Raw genomic sequence first — 27,067 nt, forward strand, 5'->3', positions numbered from 1 at the left:
CCGAGGGATTTCACACCGGAGCGGTGCGCTAGCAGGACGGGAAAAAAAGTCCTGCTAGCAGCATCTTCGGAGCAGGGTATACACCACTCCTTCACCGCTCCTGCCCATTGAAATCAATGGGACAGCGCGGCTATACCGCCGGCAGAGGCGCTTTGCGGTGTTTTTTAACCCTTTCTCGGCCGCTAGCGGGGGTAAAACCGCCCCGCTAGTGGCCGAATACTGACAGTAAAGCGCCGCTTACAATAGCGGCGCTTTACCACCGACCCCGCCCCAGTGTGAAAGGGGTCTTAGTGTCTGATTGTGCAATATTGCAGTCCCGCTATAAGTCACTGATCAGTACTAGTATATAGAAAAAAAAAAAAAAATTCCATAAATATATACCATAGTTTGCAGACGCTATAACGTTTGCGTAAACCAATCAATATACACTGTTTTATGGCAGAAAGTAAAAAATATTGTTTTGTTTTCTTTGAAATTATCTTTTTTTATTTAGAGCGCAAAAAATAAAAACCCCCAGAGGGGATCAAATACCACCAAAAAAAGCTCTATTTGTGGGACAAATAAGGACATCAATTTTATCTGGGTACAACGTCACATGACCACACAATTGTCAGTTAAATTAACGCAGTGCCTTATTGCACAAATGGCCTGGTCATGATGGGGAGTAAATCTTCCAGAGGTCAAGTGGTTAAAGGGATGCAGGGGCTTGGCCCAGAAGGGGTTAAAAAGAAGTCCAGCCTGAGCTCGTATAGCTGGGCTTCTCCTATGGGTCACAGGAATGCAATTCGTTTTACAGTCCTGTGACCCGTTTTCAGCAGAAAGTGGACTGAAGTCGGCCGCTCCGCCGCCCCTCCACAGCTCAGTGCTCCAGGGAGCATGGAGGGGGGGGGCAAAGCAAAGAGCTGTGACTGACAGTCAGCAGCTCTCTGCTCGGGCGATCTGTGAGATCTGAGCCATCAGCGATGTTCGATCGCTCGGCTCTCACTGTAGAGGTGCCGGGGGACAGATGCTGCATCCCCTAGGTAAGTATAAAACTGAAGAAAAAAAAAAAAAAACCCTTCTCTTTTAAAGCAAAACTGCAACCTAAGCATGGGTGTATTTATTTTCTGTATGAAACGCAGGGTATCATTGGCAGAAGATCCTGCGTAAAATATGTGCCCAGTATATTCACATTTAGACGTGCTAGCTGCCATAACCCCGGTATTTTAGGAACGACGTGCGTTTCTCTTTAGGATAAAAGTGGTCTCTGCGGTGGATTCGCTGCAAGATCACTTTTATTGGTGGTGGGAGAGGGCACCCCCTCTCGCCGTGCTCCGGTCCTCTCCACCGCTTACCGGAGCCATCGGTAGCAGCGCAGACGATCGTGTCCGTTCCCCTCACTGCCTGGATGCTGAGTGAGGTAAAGATGGCCCCCGCTCGGCTCCATAGCATTGGCGTGCGGAAGCGATATCAAACATCACTTCCGCCCAATGCTATTAAAGGGGAATTTTTTTTTTTTTTAATGACATTTTATTTTTTTTATTGCATTTTAGTGTAAATATGAGATCTGAGGTCTGTTTGACCCCAGATCTCACATTTAGGAGGTCCTGTCGTGCTTTTTTTCTATTACAAGGGACATTTACAGTCCTTGTATTAGAAATAAAAGTAACCCAAACATTTTTTTAAAAGGTAAAATAAATAAGAAAAAATATTTTTTTAAGCGCCCCGTCCCGCCGAGCTCACGCGCAGAAGCGAACGTTTACGTAAGTCGCGCCTGCATATGAAAAATGGTGTTCAAACCACACATGTGAGGTATCGCCACATTCGTTAGAGCGAGAGCAATAATTCCTTCTCTGTAACTCAAAACTGGTAATCTGTAGAAATGTTTAAACGTCGCCTGTGGAGATTTTTAAGGGACAAAGTTTGTCGCCATTCCACGAGCGGGCACAATTTTAAAGCGTGACATGTTGGGTATCAATTTACTCGGCGTAACATTTTCTTTCACAGTAGTTAATAGCTAGTTGGGCTAACTTTACTGTTGTCTAATTTTTTAACTCAAAAAAGTGTATTTTTTCTCAAAAAATTGCGCTTGTAAGACCGCTGCGCAAATACGGTGTGACATAAAGTATTGCAATGACCGCCATTTTATTCTCTAGGGTGTCTGAAAAATATATATATATTGTAAACAACAAATCTCAAAACGAGGCTCGGGGCTGAAGAGGTTAAAAAAAATTGACTCCTAACTTTTTTAGCTGGCTCCTAGATTGTATGAGACTGGGCCCTAAAAGTTCCTGAAGTATGAACATCTTGAATGAGCCCTTGAGCAAAAAAAAAAAGGACAACATTTTAAAGTGGACCTGTCAGGTAATTCCTGATACAGCTACAGTAGCATTTTTCAGAAAAGCTCCACTTTTTATTTTCACAAAGCCACCCTTGAGCTGCAGTCAATTCCTTATTCTAGGCAGAGATTATATCACTACGCTGCAGGCAAAAGGAAGCATTTCCTCAACCTCCAAAAAAAAAGGTAGTACAGTTTTAGCTTTTGGATAGAGATTGATTGGAGGATGACCAATCCCATCTCTGATCAGAACAGACCCACACCTCCCATTTAGGAGATATTATCAAATTATAGCACTGATTATGCAGCAAAGGGCACATCCTTGCCTTGTGCTTATTTTTCCTTTCTTCCATCTTTTTGAAACAAATTTAGTAATATATTGCTTGCATTAAGGGGGATGTCTTATTCGCACTTGACCATTTTGAAGCTTCACCAGAAGTGCTATAAGGCTTGACACCAGGATTTCTGTTATTATCAATCCAAAATAGCATAAAAAAGTAAAAGCGAACACCACTGTACAAAAATATGTATATAAATGAAATAACAAATGTCAAATATATAAATAAATCTCCTAAAAATACCTCATGCTGTCACATATATATAATCCCCATACAAATGCATAATAATTATGCCACAACATAATGAAAAAGTAATATGCTAAACACACACAGTTAAATAAAAAAGTCAGTTTAAGTAGAAATGTCATGCATCAGTAATGCATGAGTAACATATAGTATCCGACGTGCCTGTAAAGGAAATTTGTAAGTTCTGTATATAACTCTGCCCTCACTGTGCACACGGCACTAATAATGTTTTCAGTACATGTTTGCATTCTTTCGAGTCCCGATTAGAATAAGCCTGCCTATGTTACGCCCCTTGTTACCATAAATGTACAATTGTAATATTAATGTGATACCTACGTAATTATGTGTATAAAAACCTTCAATTGCGTTATGAGGCTGGATTCACACCTATGCATTTTTAGTGCTTTTTGCATTTTGCAGATTTGCACTACAGTCCATTTACCATGGTTTCCTATGCAATACGTTCTATAGTGCAAATCTGCAAAATGCAAAAAGCACTAAAATTGCATAGGTGTGAATCAAGCCTAATAAAGCAGAACAGTTATTTGGTAAGATGCTGAGCGTATCTTTTGTGTCAGTTCCCTACTGCAGTAGTTATTATTAATTTGGAACCACTAATCAATATGAGGATAGGAGTTGCCTATCTATAAATTCCTATGTCAGTGCCCAAATTCAAATCTTGTGCACAATGATATAACGTGCAACCGTGCTCCACCACTGTGTGTCCACCACCCATCTCCCTTGCCACTTACCTCAACAATCGACCTACACACAGGTATAGTCAAAACAAGCTGTCCCTGACACCTGTGTATATGTGATTGCAGCAATCCTCCAAGGAGCAGGTATCCAAAACAATGCTTTTGGCTGTGTGTCACTCAGCAATGGTAATGAAACAGAAGACTTCCCATAGTGTAATAAGTTCATATAAAATCATTTATTGAATAGAGATGAAAAGATATTCACAAATAAATGCACTGAGTACCGTGCGCAAGGTAACTAGCACAAATACACAGTAACAAACAGTTCCACCTTTAGCATGGACATCCGGAGAGGATATGTAAAAATGGCCGCTGCACAGCTGCAGGCATTATGATGTCACGTGGTGGCCCACTGACGCGTTTCTTCACTTAATCTGTGACTTTCTCACAGGTTAAACAAGACCTGATGTCTGAAAAGCCTTCATATACCCACCTATCATTTACCTCGCTGTATATAAAGGGCACTGGACTGGAGGCATGTTGAATAGGATAAACTAATGTGAAATATTGCATTTTGATCATTTTCTGCTTTATATCAAAACTACGAGAGTTGGCATTGCTGAAGTTTTAAACATGTATGTTCTGGGGATATCATCCTAATCCATTCTTCAGTACTAAGCCGATCAGTGACTCAGAGGAGACCACATCCCATACCTAGTGTCCTGCCTGATATGTACATGATCCTTCTATGTCAGGGAGTCACAGAGCAGGGAGGGAAGGAAGAAGACAGCCTGCATGGTATAGTCGGTCACATCTGCTAACATAGTCTGACGGTCTTTTACAGGAATACAAATGGACTGCAGACTTATTTTCCTTTTTGTTTTTTCTTCTCTAGACATTGACAAGATAAAGGAAATTAGAACAGACTTCCACCTCTCACAATGGGCAAAAAAGGGAAAGTAGGAAAAGGTCGAAAGGATAAATTCTATCATTTGGCTAAAGAGACAGGTAAGCAGAACTGCAGACTCTTTATGGAGTCACAGGACCTGGTTTTAAGTTGTTGCCTACATATAATATTAAGCCAGTATCAGAAGTTTAAAATGTGATTAAAGACCAGAGATGTGTGCTTCACTCTTTGGTGGTTTTCTTTTTATATTGCAGTAAAATCACAGGGAGGCCTAAAGTGTTTGTGTGGCCGAAAAATGTTGTTTTCGTTTTGGATGGAGTAGTAAAGGGTTAAACCTCTTGTGGTATATTTTTGTTGGGAAGATTTTCCTGCACTTCCTATCCTGCAGATGGAACAGGAAATGAAAGGAAATCCCCCAAAGTGAGGATAATTCTCTTCTTGGGACATTGTACCCATTTCACCTCCTTAATGGCTCCAGCAACCCCTCTCGGAATTATCACATATTCCACATATTCAGGATCACAATAATCCACATATCCCAGGAGGTTACAGCAATGGCCGGGTTTCCTAAACCTAGAAGAGGCCCGAGATGGCAGTGCAGGACAGAGGTTCTGACACCTGAGCAGTGGATTGCTGCAGGACAACGTGGGATCCACTGGGTAGGTATGTTATTTTTGGGAACCCAGCAAAAACAGGTGAGGGGGGTAGGCAGGGGGGCTTTAAAGTGGAACTAAAGGCATTTTTTTTTCCCTTGCCAACGGGCAGACTCGTTATTGCAGAAGAGACCTGCAAAGGCTTACCTGCCTGCTCACAGCAGTCCTCTGCAGAATGTTAATGAAGCTGCGCATGCGCACTTTTCCTAAATAGTGCCGGAAGTGACTCCCACGTATGTGCAGGAGTGACATCATCCTGCCCTAGCCAATCAAGAGGGCAGAAGACTGGGACACAGAAATAGCTGGGTAGAAGATGCAGATACGAGCATCAGACAATTGGAACTAAAGTAGGTTTTGCTGCCTTTAGTTCCACTTTAATTTCTGCTTGAAGAGGGTTTTTTTGATATGAAGTGGAGATGGATGCAGTCCATTTATAAGCATTCAGCATCTGCACACTGCCATCTCTCCTTCTGTTCATTTATTTTCACTTGCATTTTGTCACAGTATACTGCAAGTGCATTATTTTATAAAGAACCATTGTTCTCTACCCTGCCTGTTCTTTTATCAATTATTACATTTTTGTTTTTAAAAAGCATAATAGAGAGAGGTACCAAGCTTTCAAATGTGCCTGTTGCTGGACTCCATCCAGATACCATTTATAAAGAGTTCTATTGTATTTTGAGGTTTTGCCTTGACTATACCCCATAAGGTGGCATCTGTAGTTAGAATATGTGTTATCTGTAAAATGTGTTATTAAGAAAGACAGGTGCACTCACCTACTAAATCAACCATATGAATAAATACAAATCAAGAAAAAACATCAACATGATATAAACATGACTCAAAAAAGTAAAAAAATATATAACATGCAAAAGAGTTCTAAATATATATATATATATATATATATATAACAAAGGCCCAAACAACGCAAATAAATACCGTATTTATCGGCGTATAACACGCACTTTTTTCCCCTTTAAATCAGGGGAAAATAGTGGGTGTGTTTTATACGCCGATCCCCGCTATTTTGTGATCTATCGGAGCGATCGCCGCCGACATTCACATAGCGTGTAGTTTTAAACATGGCGCCGCGGAGTTCGGAGGGACTCGGCGGCGCTGAACAAGCGCCGCCGAGAACACAGTGACTGGGCGGAGCCGAGATACACATAGCCGAGGGTTCTCGGCTCTTCTCGGCGCCGTTCACAGTCACGCCCAGTCCCGCCATTGGACCTGTGTTATGTCCATCATAGGGACTGGGCGTGACTGTGAACGGCGCCGAGAAGAGCCGAGAACCCTCGGCTATGTGTATCTCGGCTCCGCCCAGTCACTGGGTTCTCGGTGGCGCTCGTTCAGCTCCGCCGAGTCCCTCCGAACTCCGCGGCGCCATATTTAAAACTACACACTAAACTTGTGTATGTCGGCGGCGATCATGTAATGTACACTGGGGGCAAGGCTGCACTGACCACTGGGGCAAGGCTGCACTGACAAGGCTGCACTGGACACTGGGGCAAGGCTGCACTGACAAGGCTGCAGATGGACACGATAACGCTGCATTGATAGGCATTTAAATGTAAGTTTTTTTTCCTTAAACTTCCCTCCTAAAAGTTTTTTTCCTTAAAATTCCCTCCTAAACTTGGGGTACGTGTTATACGCTGATAAATACGGTATATATAACAAAATGTTCAATAAATAAAAGTGCAGAAAGTATGTAACTCAATCATAAAAATAATCAAAAAATGAATAATCTTGTATGTAACATAGTCCCACAAAATGAAGTTAAAGTGTTACTAAACCCACAACAGTAAAATCTGTCTGTATATGCAGAATAGCATGCTTGCTATACTCACTGTGGAACTCAAGGGGTTAATCCTCTGTACAGTAAAACCTTGGTTTGAGAGTAACTTGGTTTGAGAGCGTTTTGCAAGACGAGCTAAATGTTTAAATAAATTTTGACTTGATATACAAGCGATGTCTTGATATACAAGTAGCGTCATATCACAACTGAGTATAAAAGAGAAGAGAGGCGCCTCTAAGTGTAGCAATATGGTTACATTTAATGAAGGTACAACATTTAGCAACTCACATGGTTGATGATTAAAACAGGCACATCTAAGTATGCAGGCATCCGGGGTAAAGCTGTTCACATAGACCATCCTCCACACCGCCATCGGCGTCGTCCCTTCCACACTGCGCTCCACCAGCAGTTCAATCGCTCTACTGCAGGGTAGTCTTCCCGGTCACGATTGCAGACTGACAGCGGTAAGAGCCGGCGGTGAGGAGGATGGTCTATGTGGACAGCTTTACCCCGGGTGCCTGCATACTTAGATGTGCCTATTTTAATCACCAACCATGTGAGTTGCTAAATGTTTTACCTTCATTAAATGTAACCATATTGCTACACTTAGAGGCGCCTCTCTTCTCTTTTATACTCTGTAGCTCATGCTGGATTTTGCTTCTAATCCCCTTGTGGAGGCTGCCATAAGCCATTATAGCAATGTGACCAGGTTGTGTAACCATAAAATGTCCATCATTTTATGGTTACACAACCTGGTCACATTGCTATAATCTTTAACCTAATGGACTTATGAATAAATGGTTGTGAAATGAATCATTTACGTTTCCATTATTTCTTATGGGGAAATTCGCTTTGATATACAAGTGCTTTGGATTACAAGCATGTTTCTGGAACTAATTATGCTCGCAATCCAAGGTTTTACTGTATTGTGTAAAAAGGCTCTTTAATCCTGTATGGACAGATCCTCCCCCTCCTGCAGGGTCTCTCTTGGCAAGGCCAGATAAGACACAGTCAGAGTAGTAAAGCTGCAAATGCTCAGTTTGGTCTCTGTTGCTGGAGAGAACATTTCCTTGTTGAGCTGAGCTTTCCAGGTCACATGATATTGACATCACACATGTGGGTGTGTATACAGATCCTAAATGACAGCTCAGTCCCTCCCTCCTCCTCCATGGCCAGTAGACAATAACACAGTGGGTGGGATGTCACATCTTGATTGATGGATGATCCGCCTCCCATAACAGAATGAGGACACAGGCTATAGTGTAAATCTCCTCCTACCTGAACACTCAGCACTCGGGTGGACCCTGCAGTTTATCACTTGACCATTGTATACAGATCAGCCAAAAGGGTATATAGTGGCAGTATTTTAATGTAAAAAGATTTATAAGCTGTGGATACAGGGGGGGGGGGGGAACTATTTTCATATTACTGGGTTTAGTAACACTTTAATGAAGAATAAAAAGTCCCAATTATTAATCAATAAAATCCAGTGATGAAAAATGTTCACAGTGCCAAAAGAATATTCCAATAAAGTACTCCAGTGCTTGAGTGAAACCAGACGGCTCACCAAATATAATAGATCTCAGTACTGGAGATGCACTAAATGTGCACATGAGAAAGGTAACACTCCGTCCATCCAGAATGGATCATCAGTGCAGACTGTCATGTGTAGTAAAACCACTCTGCTCAAAGGATCATCCACCCAGCATGGATCATCAAAAGACCAGATTGAATGGTATTCACAGCCACAGTATCCACATATATAAAAGAAAATGAGTAGCCTCATGGTGCAATAAGCTTTAAAACATGTTTAATAATGGGATAATGCACTTAGAATAGCAGCAGTAAAGTACACAACGTATAATCCAACTCATCCAAGCACAACCATGAATCAAGGCAGCAGGTGTGTGCAGTGACGTCACTCAATCGGCCTCCACCTGACATGTTTCACCCAAAAGGGCTTTCTCAAAGACAGGAGGCTGTAAAATGTGTTGGCTGTGGTGGGATGGGGACTGTTTTTGTGTTGCTAAATAGAGACATCTCAAATAACAAGTTCTACATTTTGTCTATATAGACATTTCTTTTAGCCTTTAGCTAACAATCCTCTCCAGCCCCGAGGGTTTCTTTTAAAGCGTTTTTTTACGTTCTTTTTTAGGGTATCGTTCCCGTTCGGCCTTTAAGCTTATTCAGCTGAACAGAAAATTTCAGTTCCTGCAGAGAGCTCGAGCGCTTGTTGATCTGTGTGCTGCCCCTGGGGGATGGTAAGTGAGAGTTTTTATGTGTCAGGATGGAAGGAAACAGAATGATTGGCTTTACATTACGTGTTGTGTAGCAGTTCTGATATTGTGTGACTACTGTGATTGGCTGTGACAGTGGTCACATGATCAGGAGCCGGTACCTATCTTTAGTCCGGGCTGAGAGCTCTCTTTGACAGCTCAGTCTCTGTGCTGGGAGCGTGCAGTGAGCATGCTCTCAGCACAGAAACATTGGCTGCCTTGTAATGCATATGTGCAGTTAAAGCCCACCCTTTTGCCGCTGCACATACCCTGTTTCCCCCAAAATAAGACCTAGCGTGAGTGTCAGTGATGGCTGTAATATAAGCCCTACCCCCCAAATAAGCCCTACCCTGTTTCCCCGAAAATAAGCCCTACCCTGAAAATAAGACCTACAAGGACTTTAACTAGGGCTTATTTGGGGGGTAGGGCTTATATTGCAGCCATCACCGACAATCACGCTAGGTCTTATTTTTGGGGAAACAGTGTATGTGTTATGCAGATGACAGCAGATTATTAAAGCCCAGTTGTACCCTCCTGAAAAAAAATGAACTGTGTAATTCAGGGTTCTGAAAGTAATTAGAATGTCTATAAACTGCTACTGTGGCCTGTCAGCTGCTTCAGAGCTGGACCACTGTACTGTGTACAAGTCTTGCTGTAGCGATCCAACATAGCACCTTGCCCCTGCTGTCAAAGCTAGAGCTTTCCAATAGGCAGGCTGTGCAAGCCTTGCCTGCCATGCTTGCTTCTTCAGATGGCCATTGAACTGCTTATCAATTCTGATCATCCCTTCTGCAGACCTGATAGGCAGCCCAACTGCAGAAGTACACACAGCAGGCTTTGACAAAGCTGTTGAGAGGCAGAGGCTTAGCATTGACAGCCTTCAACAGGAAGTACTTCTATTGGGAGGATCTCAAAGTAGGAAACTTTGTAGCAGAAAACTTTATAGTATGATGCTGAACATGCGTAAAAATAGATTTAGCTTTACATACATTTTTTATTCTTTATTTTTGCGACATCTGGGTGCGAGTGGTTCACAGAATCTTCTTTTGTGAAGGTAAACCAGGTCCAATAAAACCATGTCTTACGGAAGCTGGATTCCTGTCTTCTCAGAGAAGAGCTGAGGTCCTCCATTCGCATTATGTAATTTAAAGATTTTATCCACCATTGCACCATGGGTGGCACTGGGGATTTCCAAAGCACTGATGTGCACGCCCTGGCCGCATTGATAAGGTGTCTCATTGAGGAATTTTTGTACCACCTTTTGGACAAAGGGCTGAGATGTAGGAGGCATGCCACTGGATTCTGGTCAAAAGACAGGCCAGTAAGGTCATAGATCGGAGAACACACATCATGGCAAAAGGACTGGATCCGCAGATATGACCAGAAGATGTGGACCAGCGAGCCCCTGACCATACCACATCTTCAACAAATAGGACTGAAGGTGGGGTACAACCCTTGTAACATCACTGGAACTCTATACCATCACATTCAAACACCCACAATTTAATAGAGAATTTGTTTCTGGACATACAAAAAGGCTGTTAACTCACAATCCCTATGCTGCCCGACAGAGCGTGAGCAGTTTTGCAAATAGGAATGGGGAAACCTTGTAATGCCAAAATGCAAAAAGCTGAGAGACACCTGTCCACACAGACTCATAAGAGAATCTATAACATCTTATTAAGTAGTGTCATTTTGCTTATTTTGTTAATAGTGACTCTTCAAGAATCCAGTTTCTGTTAATTTCTCTTCATCTTTTAGGCTCCAGGTTGCTTCAAAGTTTATGCCAGTATCCAGTCTTATCATAGGTGAGTAAAACAAGTGTGTTCCTTCTATTTCTTTAAATAAGTTACAGTTAGGTGGTGCAAGGTTCTATAGATCTACCAAGAACTATGTAGTGAAAGGGCCAGCTTGACTGGATAACGATTGATTGTATATTTCTTATGTAAAGTATGTCCGGCTAGGGGTAGAAGACCCAAATAATTGGCACCTCATCCCAAATAGTTAATTAATGGAGTGAAGAGAGGGAAGAGGGATTGTTGCGGTGCTTACAAATAATAATGAAAACCATTGATTTAAAAATATATATAATAATTTTAATGAGATTATAGTTCAAACACAACAGGGCCACTTTGTTCACAAATAATCAACAATTCATAGTGAAGGTGGTCATTTGGTGGATATTCAGCTTTGACAGGAGTTGCTTTTTCATATATTAACCTGACATGTTTTGCATTAGCTTCATCAGGGGATATACGAATCAAAAAAGCGTAAAAACTGTACAAAATAGGAAAGTGAAATAAGTACAAAATATACAAAACATAAGTATCATAGAATATAAAGATATATATACACCTCCTGCCAATGCCCGCCCCTAAGGAAGGTGAACCTACCGTGCCAGACCTAGAGGCGGCCACCGCCACAGAGAACCAGTTGACCCAAATGAAAGGGGCCCTGTGCAGCCACAGAAGACACACAGTGTGACCAGGCTGCGAGTGCGTCAAAGAAAAAGAAAGAAAATTAAATGTTTGAAATATAAGTATATTTGTAGAGTTAACCATATAGAAAAATATAATGGCAACTAAATAGCAGTAAAATGCCAAGGTGATAAAGCAAAAAAAGGAAAATATAAGGAAAAGGAAAATGGATAATAAAAAAAAAGGAGTACTCACTTAAAATAAATAAATTCAGAGCATGGGGTGGAGGGAGTCTGAGATATAGAAGGAATTTAGGATCCAATGGGGATATGCTAATTAACTCTAGAAAGAAAAAAGAAGGATGAATAGTGATGGGAGAGTAGAAAAAGGGAAGAAAACAAATTATATATATATACATACATACATACATACAAGAAAGAGAGCTGAATATATAAATAAATAAAAAAAATGATATATATATATATATATATATATATATATATATATATATATATACAAGAAAGAGCTGAATAAGTGAAAACCGCAATATACAACAAGAATGAATTGGGTATCTCATAGTCGTATGAATTAGTTACTTACTTAGGTTTTAAAATCGAAATAAAAAAAATAGGAAAAAAAGGGGAGATTTTTAATTAATATGATAGGAATCAATAATAAAGAACTATCAGCAACATGATCAAAAAATCCATCCAAAAATACAAGGATGCAAGGGACAAATGTCTCAATACGATCAGAAGAGATTTAAAATGATAAAGGTATAAATGAAAAAAGTAAAACAAGATTGTATAGTTTGGGTAGGTCCTCATATTACAGTACATTGTACAAGATTGTACAGTCAGATTGCAACATGTATAGTGGGCGTTAGGCTTCATTCATATTCAGGCCAGTGCAAATTGTTGCAGTAGGAATCCAGTTCTTGCTGTGGCTGTGAGCGCCTAGGTGCTGCCGCCAGCCCCATTCACTATTTCACTATAATGAGGGGTCATCAGTGGCCACAGCTATTTGCTGCTGTCCAAACAAACAGTGGCCAACAGTGATCACCGCAGGTAATTGCTGGCTGCGCAGAGAACCGCACCAGAAATTTCTGATTCCTGCCGCTGCAATTTGAACCGACCTAAATCGCAGATGTGAACGTAGCCTTAAAGTATGTATGGAGAAGCATGAGATTCACTCCATGTGACATCACTTTGCCATAAGTCCATAGCCCTCTGTGAGACTCCAGTCACTCATAGCTTACCCATAAATAGCCCTTTACTATCGGCAGCTGAACAGATTGGCATGGTTGCTAAAGGAAGGGAAGTATAAACTACTCATATCTCTATTTAAATGGGTTATTTTTTTCTTTTTCTTTTATTAAGGAGTTGACCTTGTGCCTATTAAACCCATTCCTAATGTTGTGACTGTACAGGACGACATCACTAGCGAGTCCTGCCGACAGGTAAATGAACTGGGAGAGCATGACAAACCTTCATCCTACATTGGTGACAGATAACAAGGTCTAATTTGTTGCATTTGTCCACACTGAACCTCTGCCAGCAATGCAGTGATCAGCAGTGTGATAACCAGGGAGGCTGCAGCTATTTTTTTAAAGAACGATCTCAAACGATAACGGCCTTTCCTGGAATGTGACAGCATAGGCAAACAATAGATTTTATTTATAATTTAACATTTTAAAGAACTGGTAGGCCTAAAAAAGATTAAAGGAGAAGTCCAGCCTGAGCTCATTTGGCAGGACTTCTCCTATGGATCACAGGAATGCAATTAGTTTTGCACTCCTGTGACTCGTTTTCAGCCGAGAGCGGGCTCAAGTCCGCTCTCTGCCGACGTCATCCCGACAATGGGAGTCTGGATCCGCCAGCTGCCTGGACTGACACCTGTTTCAACCAGAGGCTGAGACGGCCGCTCCCCGACATCCACAGCTCAGTGCTCCAGTGAGCGAAGAGGAAGAAGAGCGGAGAGCTGTGACTGACAGTCTACAGCTCTCTGCTAGGGGAGATGTGAGAACTGAGCCATCGGCGGTGTTCAATCGCTCAGTTCTCAGTGTAGAGGCGCCGGGAGATAGATGCAGCATTGGACCGATGCTGCATCCACCTAGATAAATATGATTCTGGAAAAAATCTCGTACTTTCTCTTTTAAAGTCCCAGAGCACTCAAAACCTTTGTCATAAGACCAGTTTATGAAGATCTGATATGCTCCGGTTTACTCCACATTAGCCTTTAACTAGCTGGGCATACCAAAACTATTTTAAACTGTTTTTGTAGCACATATGGGGCCTTCATTTGGCTGTTTAAAAAAAAAAAAATACCCTGAATATACTTTATTTGCATTTCTGTTTATTATAAAGTTAAAGGCTAAGTTCACCTTTTTTTTTTTGTTGGCTAAATTCCAGCTCTCTTATGCACCAATATAGTATTCATGTACTTTTTTTGCAAAAATATCAAAGCTTTCCATAAAATCTACACACGCGTACCTTACTGTCCTCCATCCATGATTCCAAACGTATCTATTGCTTCTGTCTTACTTCCTTACAAACTATAGGTTATGACACAGGAAGGAGTTGACCAGCTGACCTCATTAGCACATACCCTGCATCATCTACCCACCCACTCCCAGCTGCACGTTTTTTAAATGAAATGCAATCAATTAGTGATCACCCTTCTCACTAAATATACAATCAGATTGCATAGTGTAAGTCCATCTTTATACAAGTACATAGAAGGGGGTGGACAGAAACACTTGCATCTCTGCATTAGGTGAACTCGTATTCCCACATGTGTATTTTTTTATTTATTTTTTTTAGCGAGGGGGGACACGTTTTGGAGCATTTTTACTCATCACACATAGGGAAGCCCATCCACCTGAATGGGCCGCCCTACACACAGCAATCACCCCAAAGAAGCTTCAGAACTCTTTTTTAGAGCTCAGCTTGGTGCGTTTTTTACTGCGTTTTTTGGTGCAGCGCATTTCTGAAATGCAAGGAAACGCACAGATGTGAATGGAACCTCATTGTTCTTGTGTTACCGCACCAATTTCACTTTCAGGCCCCATTCACATCTAGCATAGTGGGACTGAACATTTTGTTGCTTGTTTTCCTATGACACGCATAGGGCAGCCTGTTGATTTCAATTGTCTGTGCTATATGTGGCTTATGGGACGTGATGGCGTTTTGTGGGTTGCGTGTTTTTTTTACTGTGCGTTTTGCAGCATTTGCCACTCGTTTTTTCACATGGTAAAATGTGTGTTTGTTTCTGTGTTTGGTGTGCCGTTACCAATTAATGGTACTGAAAGCGCAACTAGTAATTTTAGGTGTATAAATGTGGCCATACACTATACAATCTGATTGTATATTTAGTGAGAAGGGTGATCACTGATTGCATTTCATTTAAAAACTGCACCTGGGAATGGGAGGGTGGAGGATTCAGGGTGTGTGCTAATGAGGTCAGCTGGTCAACTCCTTCCTGTGTCATGACCTACAGTCTGTAAGGGAATAAGACAGAAGCAGTAGATACGTTTGGAATCCTGGATGGAGGACAGTAAGGTACGTGTAGATTTTATGGAAAGCTTTGATATTTTTGCAAAAAAAAAAAGTATATGAATGCTATATTGGTGCATAGGGGAGCTGGAATTTAGAAAAAAAAAAAAGTGAACTTAGCCTTTAAGTTTGAGTTTGTCTAATGAGCAGCATATTTTATTTGATTACAACTACTACATCCCAGGTATTTCTATCCTGATTTTGACAGCGTGCATTGTCTGCTTAGCTCTCACCTTCTCTCCACCTGTGTCCTCTAGAATTCTGTCACATTTCACGGCTGCTGTAAAAAATACAAACAACGAATGTTACCGGATTTTTATCTGTTATAAAAGGTAAATTAGGCTATACTATAAATGATAATAAATATTCTCATTTCCTACCTTAAAAGGTGATAAAGAAGCAACTTCAGACATGGAAAGCTGATGTGGTATTAAATGACGGAGCACCGAACGTGGGAGCAAACTGGACCCATGATGCATTCACACAAGGTTTGTCTTGTTTTGGCTCATACAGCTTGCAGGTGGGGTGGTAAAAACACTCTGAACTGTGTTTCTAGGGCCCCCTTTCTCTTAGGCTACAGACAGGTGTTCACATGTCACAATGCCTTGCTTCATGCCAGCGTCAAAAACTTGTTGTGTTCAGTAGGTAGTACTGCTGCCGAACACCAAGCAAATGGGGACACTTTGCAAATGCATGAAATGCACCCAGTTTCAATGTGTTGGTGCTGCATTTGTGGGATAAAACGTGGTGAGGAAGCACCATATCGTCACCGCTCATGAAACGCTTCTGAAAAGTGCAGCAACTAAGCCACATGTACAAGATTAGCCTTAAAGAAGACCTTTACTTTGGAAGCTGTGCCCCAAAAAAGGCAGACAGAGAGCAAAAGTGTAGTCACCAGTATAACCCGTGGTCTCCCTGCAGCTGATCTATCCCCATTAATGACTTACTGGGTTTTCTTTACTAGAGCTGAATAGTGCAAAATCGGGCTCACTTCTGCATAGAAACCAATCCGCTTCTAACCTCCGCATCAATTATCCATATACCCCCTCCCCTTCATGACCAGGGCATTTTTTTTTTTTGCGTTACTTTAACTGACAATTGCGCAGTCATGCAACGCTGTACCCAAAAAAATGTATGTCCTCTTTTCCACAAATAGAGTTTTCTTTTGGTGGTATGTGATCACCACTGGGTTTTTTATTTTTTGCGCTATAAACAAAATAAAAAAACGACAATTTTGAAAAAAAAAAACCAATATATTTTACTTTATGCTCTAAACATATCCAATAAACAAATTAAATAAATCAAATTTCTTCATAAATTTAGGCCAATATGTAGAGGTAAGTAAAACCTTGGACAGAGGGGTGGCTGTGGACGTGGTATATTTGGATTTTGCAAAAGCGTTCGATACAGTTCCCCACACACGGCTAATGTGTAAGGTAAAGTCTACAGGCTTGGAAATATTAGTTTGTAAATGGATAGAAAATTGACTAGAAGACAGAATTCAGAGAGTAGTGGTTAATGATTCTTACTCTGAATGGTTTAAGGTTATCAGTGGTGTACCCCAAGGTTCAATGTCGGGACCCTTACTTTTTATTATCTTTATAAATGATATTGGGTCTGGAATTAAAAGTACCATTTCAGTCTTTGCAGATGACACCAAGCTATGAAGTGGAATAACGTCCTTACAGGATGTCTCCAGTTTACAAGCCGACCTCAATGCTCTGTCTGATTGGGCGACTATGTGGCAGATGAGGTTTAATGTTGATAAATGTAAAGTTATGCAGTTGAGGGCTAAGAATATGCATGCATCATACATACTGGGGGAATCCATAGTGGAGAAGGTTCTGGGGGTTTTTGTAGATCATAAGCTCAATAATAACATGCAATGCCAAGCCGCGGTTTCCAAAGCGAGCAAAGTCCTTTCTTGTATTAAGAGAGGTATGGACTCCAGAGACAGAATCATTTTGCCCCTGTACAAATTATTAGGAAGACATCATATGCAGTTCAGTTTTGGGCACCAGTTCTCAAAAAGGATATCGGGGAACTGGAGAAAGTGCAGAGAAGGGCAACCAAACTGATAAGAGGCATGGAGGAGCTCAGCTATGAGGAAAGATTAGAGGAACTGAATTTTTTCACTCTTGAGAAGAGGAGAATAAGGGGGAGATATGATCAACATGTACAAATATATAAGGGGTCCATATAGTGAACTTGGTGTTGAGTTATTTACTTCAAGCTCATCACAGAGGACAAGGGGGCACTCTTTACGCCTAGAGGAAAAGAGATTTCATCTCGAAACATAAAAAGGTTTCTTCAAAGTAAGAGCTGAGAAAATGTGGAATAGACTCCCTCCAGAGGTGGTTCTGGCCAGCTCAGTAGATTGCTTTAAGAAAGGCCTGTATTATTTCCTAAATGTACAGAAAATAATTGGGTACTGACATTTGTAGGTAAAGTTGAGCCAGGGAAAATCTGCTTCTCTCTCAGGGAATTTTTTTTTCCCTGCTGTAGCAAATTGGATCATGCTTTGCTGTTTTTTTTTTGCCTATGGGTATAGGATTTTGTATATGGGATTGTATGATATTATTTTTTTTGGTTGAACTAGATGGACTTGTGTCTTTTTTTAAACCTGACTAACTATGTATTCTGCTTCATGATTTTGGTAAAAAAAAAAAAATCGTATATTGATTGCGAACGTAATAGTGTCTACAAACTATGGGATATATTTATGCCATGTTTTTTTATGTAGCTTACATAGGCAGATCTCAGTTCTGTGTTTATTAACAACGGTCACCAAGTTGTCGGCGGACATTCAGTGCCCCGCACCCTCAGATCGGCTTATGCTGTGAATAATCACAGAAGCGGCCTGCCGGTGGCGCGCGCGCATCCCCTGCAGGCGGAATTGCAGAATTGCGTATATATATATATATATATATATATATATATATATATATATATATATATATATATATATATATATATATATATATTGGGGTGGACTTAAAATGGTTAAGCTTTGGCAATAAAACCTAGAAGCTGTTTGGTTTCTATGCAGAAGTGAGCCTGATTCTCCAGCTTTAGTAAATAAACCCCACTATGTCTTATTCTGCACTTTGTTTCTGTGTGGAGGCAGCCATCTTGGTAGAGGCAGGGCTTTGCTTCCTTATGTCGGAGCCTCCAGCAAGAAGAACAGTGAGAAGCACAGTTGTGACATCACCAAATCTCACTCCCGGTCAACTGAGACCAGCAGATCTCTATGAGGCTGTAGACACAGGAGTGCCTAGGTACACATGCCAGGAAGTACACTGCTATTTTTCAGGAGAAATTCAAAACAAAAGGTACATTTCCAGGTACTGTTTAGGCACAATAAACATTCTTAAATGTACTCTATAGCATAGCAAATCTATACTTTTTGAGTTTAGGCCCACGTTAATAAAAATCACTGTAGGCCTAATGACAGAAAATGTCTCAGAAATGCTCCCTTTTTCATGTCTAGTACATGATTTGGAAATCTCATTGTGACCGTCACCATACAGTGCTTTGATGTCGTCCTAAGACCTTCTGTTTCAGACATGTTTTAAAAAAGTTTACCTAAATAATTCTGTTTGGGATGTATCAGGATTATGGATCTTTATGAATTGGGAGCACAGACAGTTCAAAAGGTTGTCCTATAGTGAACATTCCTTCTTTTTTTTTTTTTCTTATACACTTTTGTCTGTATTTCAGTGCATCTGTCTCTTATGGCTCTTCGGTTGGCCTGTGACTGCCTCTCTAAAGGAGGCTGGTTCGTCACAAAGATTTTCCGTTCTTCCGATTATCAATCCCTTCTGTGGATCCTCAAGAACTTTTTCAAGAAGGTGACTTCCACAAAGCCCCAGGCATCTCGAAGTGAGAGTGCTGAAATCTTTGTTGTGTGTCAAGGTGAGTGAAGAACCTATAAGAAAATACAATAGATCGTTTCCCTTTTCATCTTTCCTTCAAGAGAAATTATAGTGTGTATCCTGTGAGTTCTTGTCTTTGATAATATTGTAAAATTTGAAGTGGAACTCCAGGAATGACATTAGTTTAAACCAGCCATTTTCAGCCAGGGTTCCATGGAACCTTTATAGTTTCTCCAGAGGTTGCAAGGGGTTCCTGGAGCTGTGGCTGATTGACCTCCCATCTGATGATGCTGCATAGTTCCAGGGCCAATGCTATTTGGCAGAACCAGTTGCATGACAACAGTGATCTTATTAGCTGTCTGTAAGGGTGACATTCTGACCATCACTGTAAGGGGTATTCCTACTAGCCACTAATGGAAGGGGCAATATGCCCACTGACTGCCAATTAATTGGTTATAGCTGAAATAAATTATTTCAAGGGTTTTTTCAGGGCAAAAAGGTTGAGAAAGGCTGGTTTAAACACCTACTTTGGGCCAGAATTTGTTTCAAGTCTGTGTATCACCTGAGGCCAGTCACTTAAAGTGGTTGTTAAGCAATCTGACCTGTTTATACTATCCTCACTGTCTCCTAATGACAGGTGACCCTGTGTGTGTCATTTATAAAAAAATAATGCCGTATGGTACCAGATTTCAGAGTGCCAATCGGCACTCACGTGACCGGCCGTTCTTTCCTCTCCCCATCTGACAGCTAGAGCAGGTGGGCCGAGGATCCCCTGCTGACATCAGTCGGAAGGGGAGGAGAAGAGAGCCGTCCGGTCACGTGAGCGCTGATCGGCACTCTGAAATCTAGTGTATACTGCATTTTTTTTTTATAATACTCCTTTCACACTGAGGCAGTTTTCAGGCGTTTTAGCACTAGAAATAGCGCCTGAAAACTGCCTCCCATTCATTTGCATGAGTGCTTTCACACTGGGCAGTGCGCTTGCAGGATGTTAGCAAAAGTCCTGCAAGCAGCATCTTTGGGGTGCTGTAAAAAGCGCTCCAAAAACGCCCCTGCCTATTAAAATGAATGGGTAGCACTTCCGAAGCACCTTAAAAGCGCTTTGAAAGTGCCACAAAACGAGGGTGTTTTTTTATTTATTTGTAGTCACATTAAGGGAAAAAAAAATGGAGCAAGATGGATAGATTCTTCCATGCGTTCATATATATAGTTGGAAAGGGATGGGCTTCACTGCTGCCATTATACATGTACCAAAAGCACTGTTTATCTTCTCAAATGTGAGTTTTTAACTTTAATAAATATCCAATATTTTTTATGGAATCACGCTATGTGACATTTTGTTGTACTCTCCAACTATATACAGTATATGAATGCATGGGAGAATCTATCCATCTTGCTCCATGACTACCTACCTTGGAGGTTACTACCCTTGAGAGCCATTTGAAGACTTGTGGGATTACCTGATTCATTTATCAAAGGTCACCAGATTTGAATACTTTATCTTTGGTGTACACAACTACAAGCCTGTTTGACTCACTGGGCATACGCCCTTTTGCGTTCAAACATTCTGGTAAGCCTTCATCTGACTAGTGATGGACTATCTACTTGTAAACTTTCGTCACGAGTTGTTTTCACTCTTAAAGTCAAGAGGATGTTATGAACATTTGGCTTCTATTCATTTAACTTTTGGACTTGCTACGCATTGGGCTTTTACAACCTATGGATTTCATGTTTATTTCTTTATTCTCTAGGGTGTCTGAAAAAAAAAAATAATATAATGTTTGGGGGTTCTAAGTCATTTTCTAGCAAAAAATAATCATTTTAACTTGTAAACAACAAATCTCAAAAAGAGGCTTGGTCCTTAAGTGGTTAAAGGGACAGGATCCATATTATTTATTTTGTTTTATTTTTTTTTAAAGGTTAACAAACGCTTTAACTCAGTGTATGTAAGGGTTTACAACCACTTTTTAACCGCTTCAGCCCCGGAAGGATTTACCCCCTTCCTAACCAGAGCACTTTTCACTAGGCAGAACGGGGAGATGCTGTTTACATCAGCATCTCCCCATTCGTCCTCTCCGTGAGGTGATCGCGGGTATCCCCGCGGCGATCGAGTCCGCGGGACCCGCGACCCGACTCACGGAGCTCCCGGCGCGCACGCATTGGCACGGCGGGGAATTCAAATGGACATACAGGTACGTCGATTTGCCCAGCCGTGCCATTCTGCCGACGTATATCGTCGGGAGCCGGTCGGGAAGCGTTTAAGTAGGATCATTTTATAGTGAACTATTATACATTTTTTTTCTTTTTTTTATTTCAATCATTTTTATTGCAGATTTTTAAACACTGTATAAAATACATACAGTATTGGAAAAATTGTCAACAAGAGGATGCGCTCTCTGAAGTGATCAATGGCATTATTGTATTGTAACCAGAATATATGTAGGGTAATAAGGTCAGGCCTAATATACAGGTTCTATCCAATATAACAACCTTATGACTAGGGCAATGAGGCCTGTGGTATCAGCCACCTTTTATAAAACTTCAGGAAATGGAAGGATTTATGAAGCTTTGTTAAGATAAGCTGTGAATCCACATATCTCGATAACGTGGAGATTTAGGGAAACATTACTAGTCGAGGGTTATTTCAGTGCCTTCTAACACAATGCCTCAAGCTCCTAGAGCGACTAACATTAAAGAGGCTTCATCCTCTCTCATCAGCATCCATTTGAAAATTTAAGTAACATAACAAAAACAGAAGAGAAGAAAGAAAGTTAGAAGAGACTTGAGTTGGTCCCCTCAGTCCGAGCCTCAGTCCACAAGGTGCCCCAGCGCCTAGGGAGCTTGGAGATATCTAGTCCAGGGGTTCCACACTTTATCAAACCTAGCTTGTTTATCGTTATGGATACTGGTCAATATTTCATTGATCATAATCCCAACATATTTTGTGTTTCACCCATGGGACATTAAGCACGGGGGATTTGCATGCTCTAGCAATAGTTATTTTGGCCGCTAGCAAGATAAAAAAGATAAGAGTTCGAAGGTGTCTGGGGGAACTCCTCCGACATGTCGGCAAACAATGCAGTTTTGGGGTCTAACCCATCACTGAGTGGCTAAAATTGAACATTCTAATCCAGAAAGGTCTTACCTTCAGGCAGGACCACCAGACATGAAACCTGTCACCCTCTTGCCCGCATCCCCTAAAGCAAAGGGGTGAGGTACCAGGATATATTTTTGCCAGCCTAGTCAGAACGAGATACCAGCAAGATGGCACCTTATAATTTGCCTCAACTAGGGAAGTATTGAGAATACCCTTGTGCACCATGGTCGCCCATTTTGTCCACACCTCCTCCTCAACAGTCTCCCCCAGATCCGATTCCCAGGCTGTCTTGTTGGAGGGTTTATTACCTTGGCTATTAAATATGGCGTATAGCTCAGTAATTCCCAACCGTGAGATGGGGCCTCATATACATTTATTTTCAAATAAAGTCCTGGTGGTTATGTCAGTTTGGTCCTTGTGCAGGGTCTGCAGAAAATGTGTAATTTGACACAGCTGGTAGGTCTCCATGGGAGGCATCTAGTGTTTCCCTAAAATAAGAAGACTGTCTAATCCCTTTGTGATCGATAAAGTGCACTATTCTGGAAAGGCCATTGTCAGTCCACAATGTAAACTTGAATTTGCTGCCCTGGGGGAAGTGGGTATTATTAAAGAGGGGGGGGGCACCGGGGAATGGTGGGATTTTAAAGGGTGTAGCTTGCATGCCACATCCCAGAGGCGCAAGGAGTGCGACAAGGAGGGACTCAAAATCGCCCGGCGCTCCCTTGAAGGAAGCAACATCAAAAGATCTAGGGGAAGCGTCGGACTAGCCTGGGCCTCCACCCGAACCCAGTCAGGCTGATATGTCGTAGCAAAAATTTGGTATAGCTGGACCAACTGGGCGGCTCTATAATACCGCAAGGAGTGAGGGACTCCAAGTCCTGCTCTCCCCTTGGGTAAGTATAAAGTAGAACGGGCCACTCGACATCCCCCGTTACTCCATATAAATTTATAGATCATAGACTGCAATTTCTGGAAAAAGACTGATGAGTATTGAAGGAAGAACCGTCATCTTGACGGCCTCTATTCTACCCATTCAAGAAAGTGCCTGTGCTTGCCAGTTCTTTAGGTCACGTTGGATGGAACCATAGAGGGGAGTACAGTTAACCAGATACAGGTTTGCAATGTCAGAGGTGAGTTTGATACCAAGATATGGGAGCAACTGAGTGCTCCATTTAAAGGAAAACGAAGTCTGAATCGTGCCTAGGTCCAAGTCCGAAAGGTTCACGTGTAACGCTTCCGAGCTATTATACATTTTTTTTTTTCTTTTAGGATACTTGGCTCCTGATAAAATCGACAGTCGTTTCTTTGATCCTAAGTTTGCCTTTAAGAATGTGGATACTCCTGTGCAAACTGTCTCTCAGCTGGTATCCCATAAGAAGCCCAAGGTGAGTTCCTTTTCCGGGTGTATCTGCTACTACTCTATCTTCCTTTTAACTTTTGTTGGACTATGCTTTTTGGTACTAGATGGTGGAGCCATTAAGTTTTTTTGCTTATATGATTTAGACTAGACTTACTAATTCCAGCACATAAGAAACAGTCACAGAATTGGAGTCCAGATTGGGCAATCTAATTTTTTTCCCTATGTTGGTAGAATTAACTGCAATAGAAAAACAGTGATGTTGACAAGCGGTCACCTCCCTGCCTCTCTACCTCACCTAATGAATGTTTTGCATTCATTGAGAAAATGCAAAATGTTATTGGAATGGTACCTGTGCCAAGTGAGGGACTTCCTGTGTTCACAAAGCAGCAGGGCATCAATCGGGACTGGACCCAGAAGCCAGCGGCAATCACTGCCTACTACAATGATTTCCAGCTTCTATGGGGATTGGCCAGGTATAGCACATACGTACTTGCATTTCATTGGTGCACGCTGGACCAATGTAACTATGCAAAAATACTCATACCTAAACTGCAGATTTAATGTGTAGGTAAACCCGAACAATGAATTTCTCTTATTAAAGCGGACCTTCAGTAATTTTTTCAACTTTCCATCTATTAAATCTTCTGCCCTTGTTGTTTTAACTTTGGATAGATTTTTTTTCTGCCAGTAAATACCTTATACAGTCCACTTCCTGTTTCTTGTCTGGCCATTAGTCTATGCTTATGACATCATGCACAGCTCTCTCTCTAACTCTGGTGAGAGTTTGCCAGGAAGGGAGGGGGATGAGTCATAAGAGGGCCAATGAGAGCTGCAGGGCTTGAGGTGTGCCTCTGTGTGTCTTTGGAAATCCAGGAAGTGAACAGGCAGTAGCTTCAGCTGCTCACAGTTAAAATGGTCGCAGCCAGACTTAGTGGAGGGAGAATTCAGCAATATATTTGGCAAGTACAGAATCCCAATATATATATAAAATAATATGCAAAGTGGTCGGAGGGACGCTTTAGAATGGCAAAGATGTTTTTATTACAAATTATGTGAACAGACTGCAGTTCCTCTTTAATATACAACTAAAAGCATTTTGTTATATTTGTTTGATAAGTGAAAAAATAAAAATACCCGTTGCTTCTTGCCAGATATCTTGCCGGCAACCTCCGGTGCTGCAGTTTTATCAGTTAACATTATGATCCCTTATTTTTGAGGCCCCTGGAACATTTGGTAAATACCTATTGATCCTGGTAGAGGAACCATTGGACAGACACTACCTTGATAGGGAGGCAATGCTTTTCTTTCTACAGTGAAATTGTGGCAGCGTTGTCACCCTTGCTGATGCTTAGAGGCTGGCACTGGTGAGAGAATGGCCATGCCTAGCTCTGCACACTGTACTTTAGTGATAATAAAGGGCTGGGGCTGAACAAGGTGTCACCGCTGTCAATACAGCATATTTCTCTATCTGCAGGAGCTCAGGAGGAAAAATTTAAAATCTGGTTCTGTAGAGGCCTTGGCAGAAACCAGCTGTGAGCTCATTTTAACCACTTGCCGACCGGGCCATTGCCGAAAGACGGTAACAGCGCGGTCGGCTAGTTCTGGGTGGACGTCCATGGACGTCATTCCAGAATGTTGCTCCCGCTTGCCCCCTGGGGTGCGCACCCGGGAACATCCGTGACCGCCGGGTCACAGATCATGGTAAATAGCCGCTGATCACGGCCGTTTACCACGTGATCGTTCCGTCAAATGATGTTCACGTCATGACCCCGGTTCCTCCCTCCCCTCTCTGTACCGATTGGTACAGTGCGAGGGGAGAGGGGGAGAGATGGCAACGCTGTGGGCTGGATGTTTAGTGCCCACAGCGCTGCTCAATATAAATAATGGCAATACTCTGCAACACTGCAATACTCTGCAATACTGCAATACTGTGCTATACTCTGCAACACTGTGCTATACTCTGCAACACTGTGCTATACTCTGCAACACTGTGCTATACTCTGCAACACTGTGCTATACTCTGCAACACTGTGCTATACTCTGCAACACTGTGCTATACTCTGCAACACCGTGCAATACTCTGCAACACCGTGCAATACTCTGCAACACCGTGCAATACTCTGCAACACCGTGCAATACTCTGCAACACTGCAAAACTCTGCCAATACTCTGCCAATACTCTGCAATAAATTTTAACAGAATCAAAGAATTTTTTTTTTTTTTATTCGAATTTTCAGTCTTTTTTGATCTATAGCACAAAAAATAAAAAACCCAGTGGTGATTAAATATCACCAAAAGAAAGCTCTGTTTGTGTGAAAAAAAGGACATAAATTTCATATGGGTACAGTATTGCATGACTGAGTAATTGTCATTCAAAGTGTGAGAGCACCGAAAGCTGAAAATTGGTCTGGTTAGGAAGGGGGTTTAAGTGCCCAGTTGTCAAGTGGTTAATTTTCTTTCTCCCCACAGGCAGAAGGATATGAAGAAGGAACACTTTACCAAAAAGCACCTCTCGTGGACTTCCTCAAATCTCCCAATCCTGTAGACTTTCTTGCCAGGATCGGCGAGGTATGAATTTAATCATTGTGAACTCAAATCTAGGTATTATGCATATGGGTATGTCCAATTGTTTGGATGCAATTTAATATTGTGAAAGTTATTAATGTTAAGGGGGCAGGTATGATGGCTGTGCTGTTCCACGGGGCTAAATGGACAAAGAGAGCTCCAAGGGAGTACTGGGAATCCACATAGAGGGACAGGAATAGAGCAAAGGCCTTCACTTTTTTCTGCTCCAATAAGGATGTTGAAGGGATTTAAGTTGAGACTTAGCATTTTATGTCACAGGAGATGGTGTCAGCCACTCTAAAGATTGTACAACCCCTGGCAAAAATTATGGAATCACCAGTCCCTGAGGATGTTCCTTCAGTTGTTTATTGTTGTAGAAAAAAAGCAGATCACAGACATGGCCAAAAACTAAAGGCATTTCAAATGGCAACTTTCTGGCTTTAAGAAACACTAAAAGAAATCAAGAAAAATAATTGTGGTGGTCAGTAACAGATTTATAGAACAAGCACAGGGAATAAATTATGGAATCACTCAATTCTGAGGAAAAAATTATGGAATCGCCCTGTAAATTTTCATTACAAACACTAACACCTGCATCAGATTAAATCTGCTTGTTAGTATGTAGGTAAAAAGGAGGGATCACACCTTGGAGAGCTGTTGCAACAAGTGGACTGACATGAAGCATGGCTCCAACACCAGAGATGTCAATTGAAAAAAAGGAGAGGATTATCAAACTCCTTAAAGAGGGTAAATCATCACGCAGTGTTGCACAAGATGTTGGTTGTTCACAGTCGGCTGTGTCTAAAACATGGACCAAATACAAACAACACGGGAAGGTGGTTAAAGGCAAGCATACTGGTAGACCAAGGAAGACATCAAAGCGTCAAGACAGAAATCCAATCATCCACAGTCCACGATTGCCTTTCCTTAGCCCATTGTAACCTTGTTTTTTTGTGTTTAGGTGTTAGA

At 41.6% G+C, this 27,067-nt stretch overlaps 1 protein-coding gene across 2 annotated transcripts in view; it reads left to right on the plus strand.

Annotated features, from left to right (window-relative positions):
- FTSJ3 (FtsJ RNA 2'-O-methyltransferase 3) overlaps positions 1-27,067 on the plus strand; it is a 74,947-nt gene that overhangs the window by 2,285 nt on the left and 45,595 nt on the right. For both annotated transcript variants that reach the window (XM_073597101.1, XM_073597102.1), the window contains exons 2-9: positions 4,495-4,607; positions 9,110-9,215; positions 10,992-11,038; positions 13,027-13,106; positions 15,590-15,689; positions 18,922-19,116; positions 23,443-23,558; positions 26,003-26,101. In XM_073597101.1, the coding sequence (XP_073453202.1) occupies positions 4,541-4,607; positions 9,110-9,215; positions 10,992-11,038; positions 13,027-13,106; positions 15,590-15,689; positions 18,922-19,116; positions 23,443-23,558; positions 26,003-26,101 (810 nt within the window). In that variant the 5' untranslated portion in view covers positions 4,495-4,540. The remainder of the gene's footprint in view (positions 1-4,494; positions 4,608-9,109; positions 9,216-10,991; positions 11,039-13,026; positions 13,107-15,589; positions 15,690-18,921; positions 19,117-23,442; positions 23,559-26,002; positions 26,102-27,067) is intronic.

The sequence above is a fragment of the Aquarana catesbeiana genome, linkage group LG08 (genome assembly GCF_042186555.1).
Source record: "Aquarana catesbeiana isolate 2022-GZ linkage group LG08, ASM4218655v1, whole genome shotgun sequence".
Lineage (NCBI taxonomy): Eukaryota > Metazoa > Chordata > Amphibia > Anura > Ranidae > Aquarana > Aquarana catesbeiana.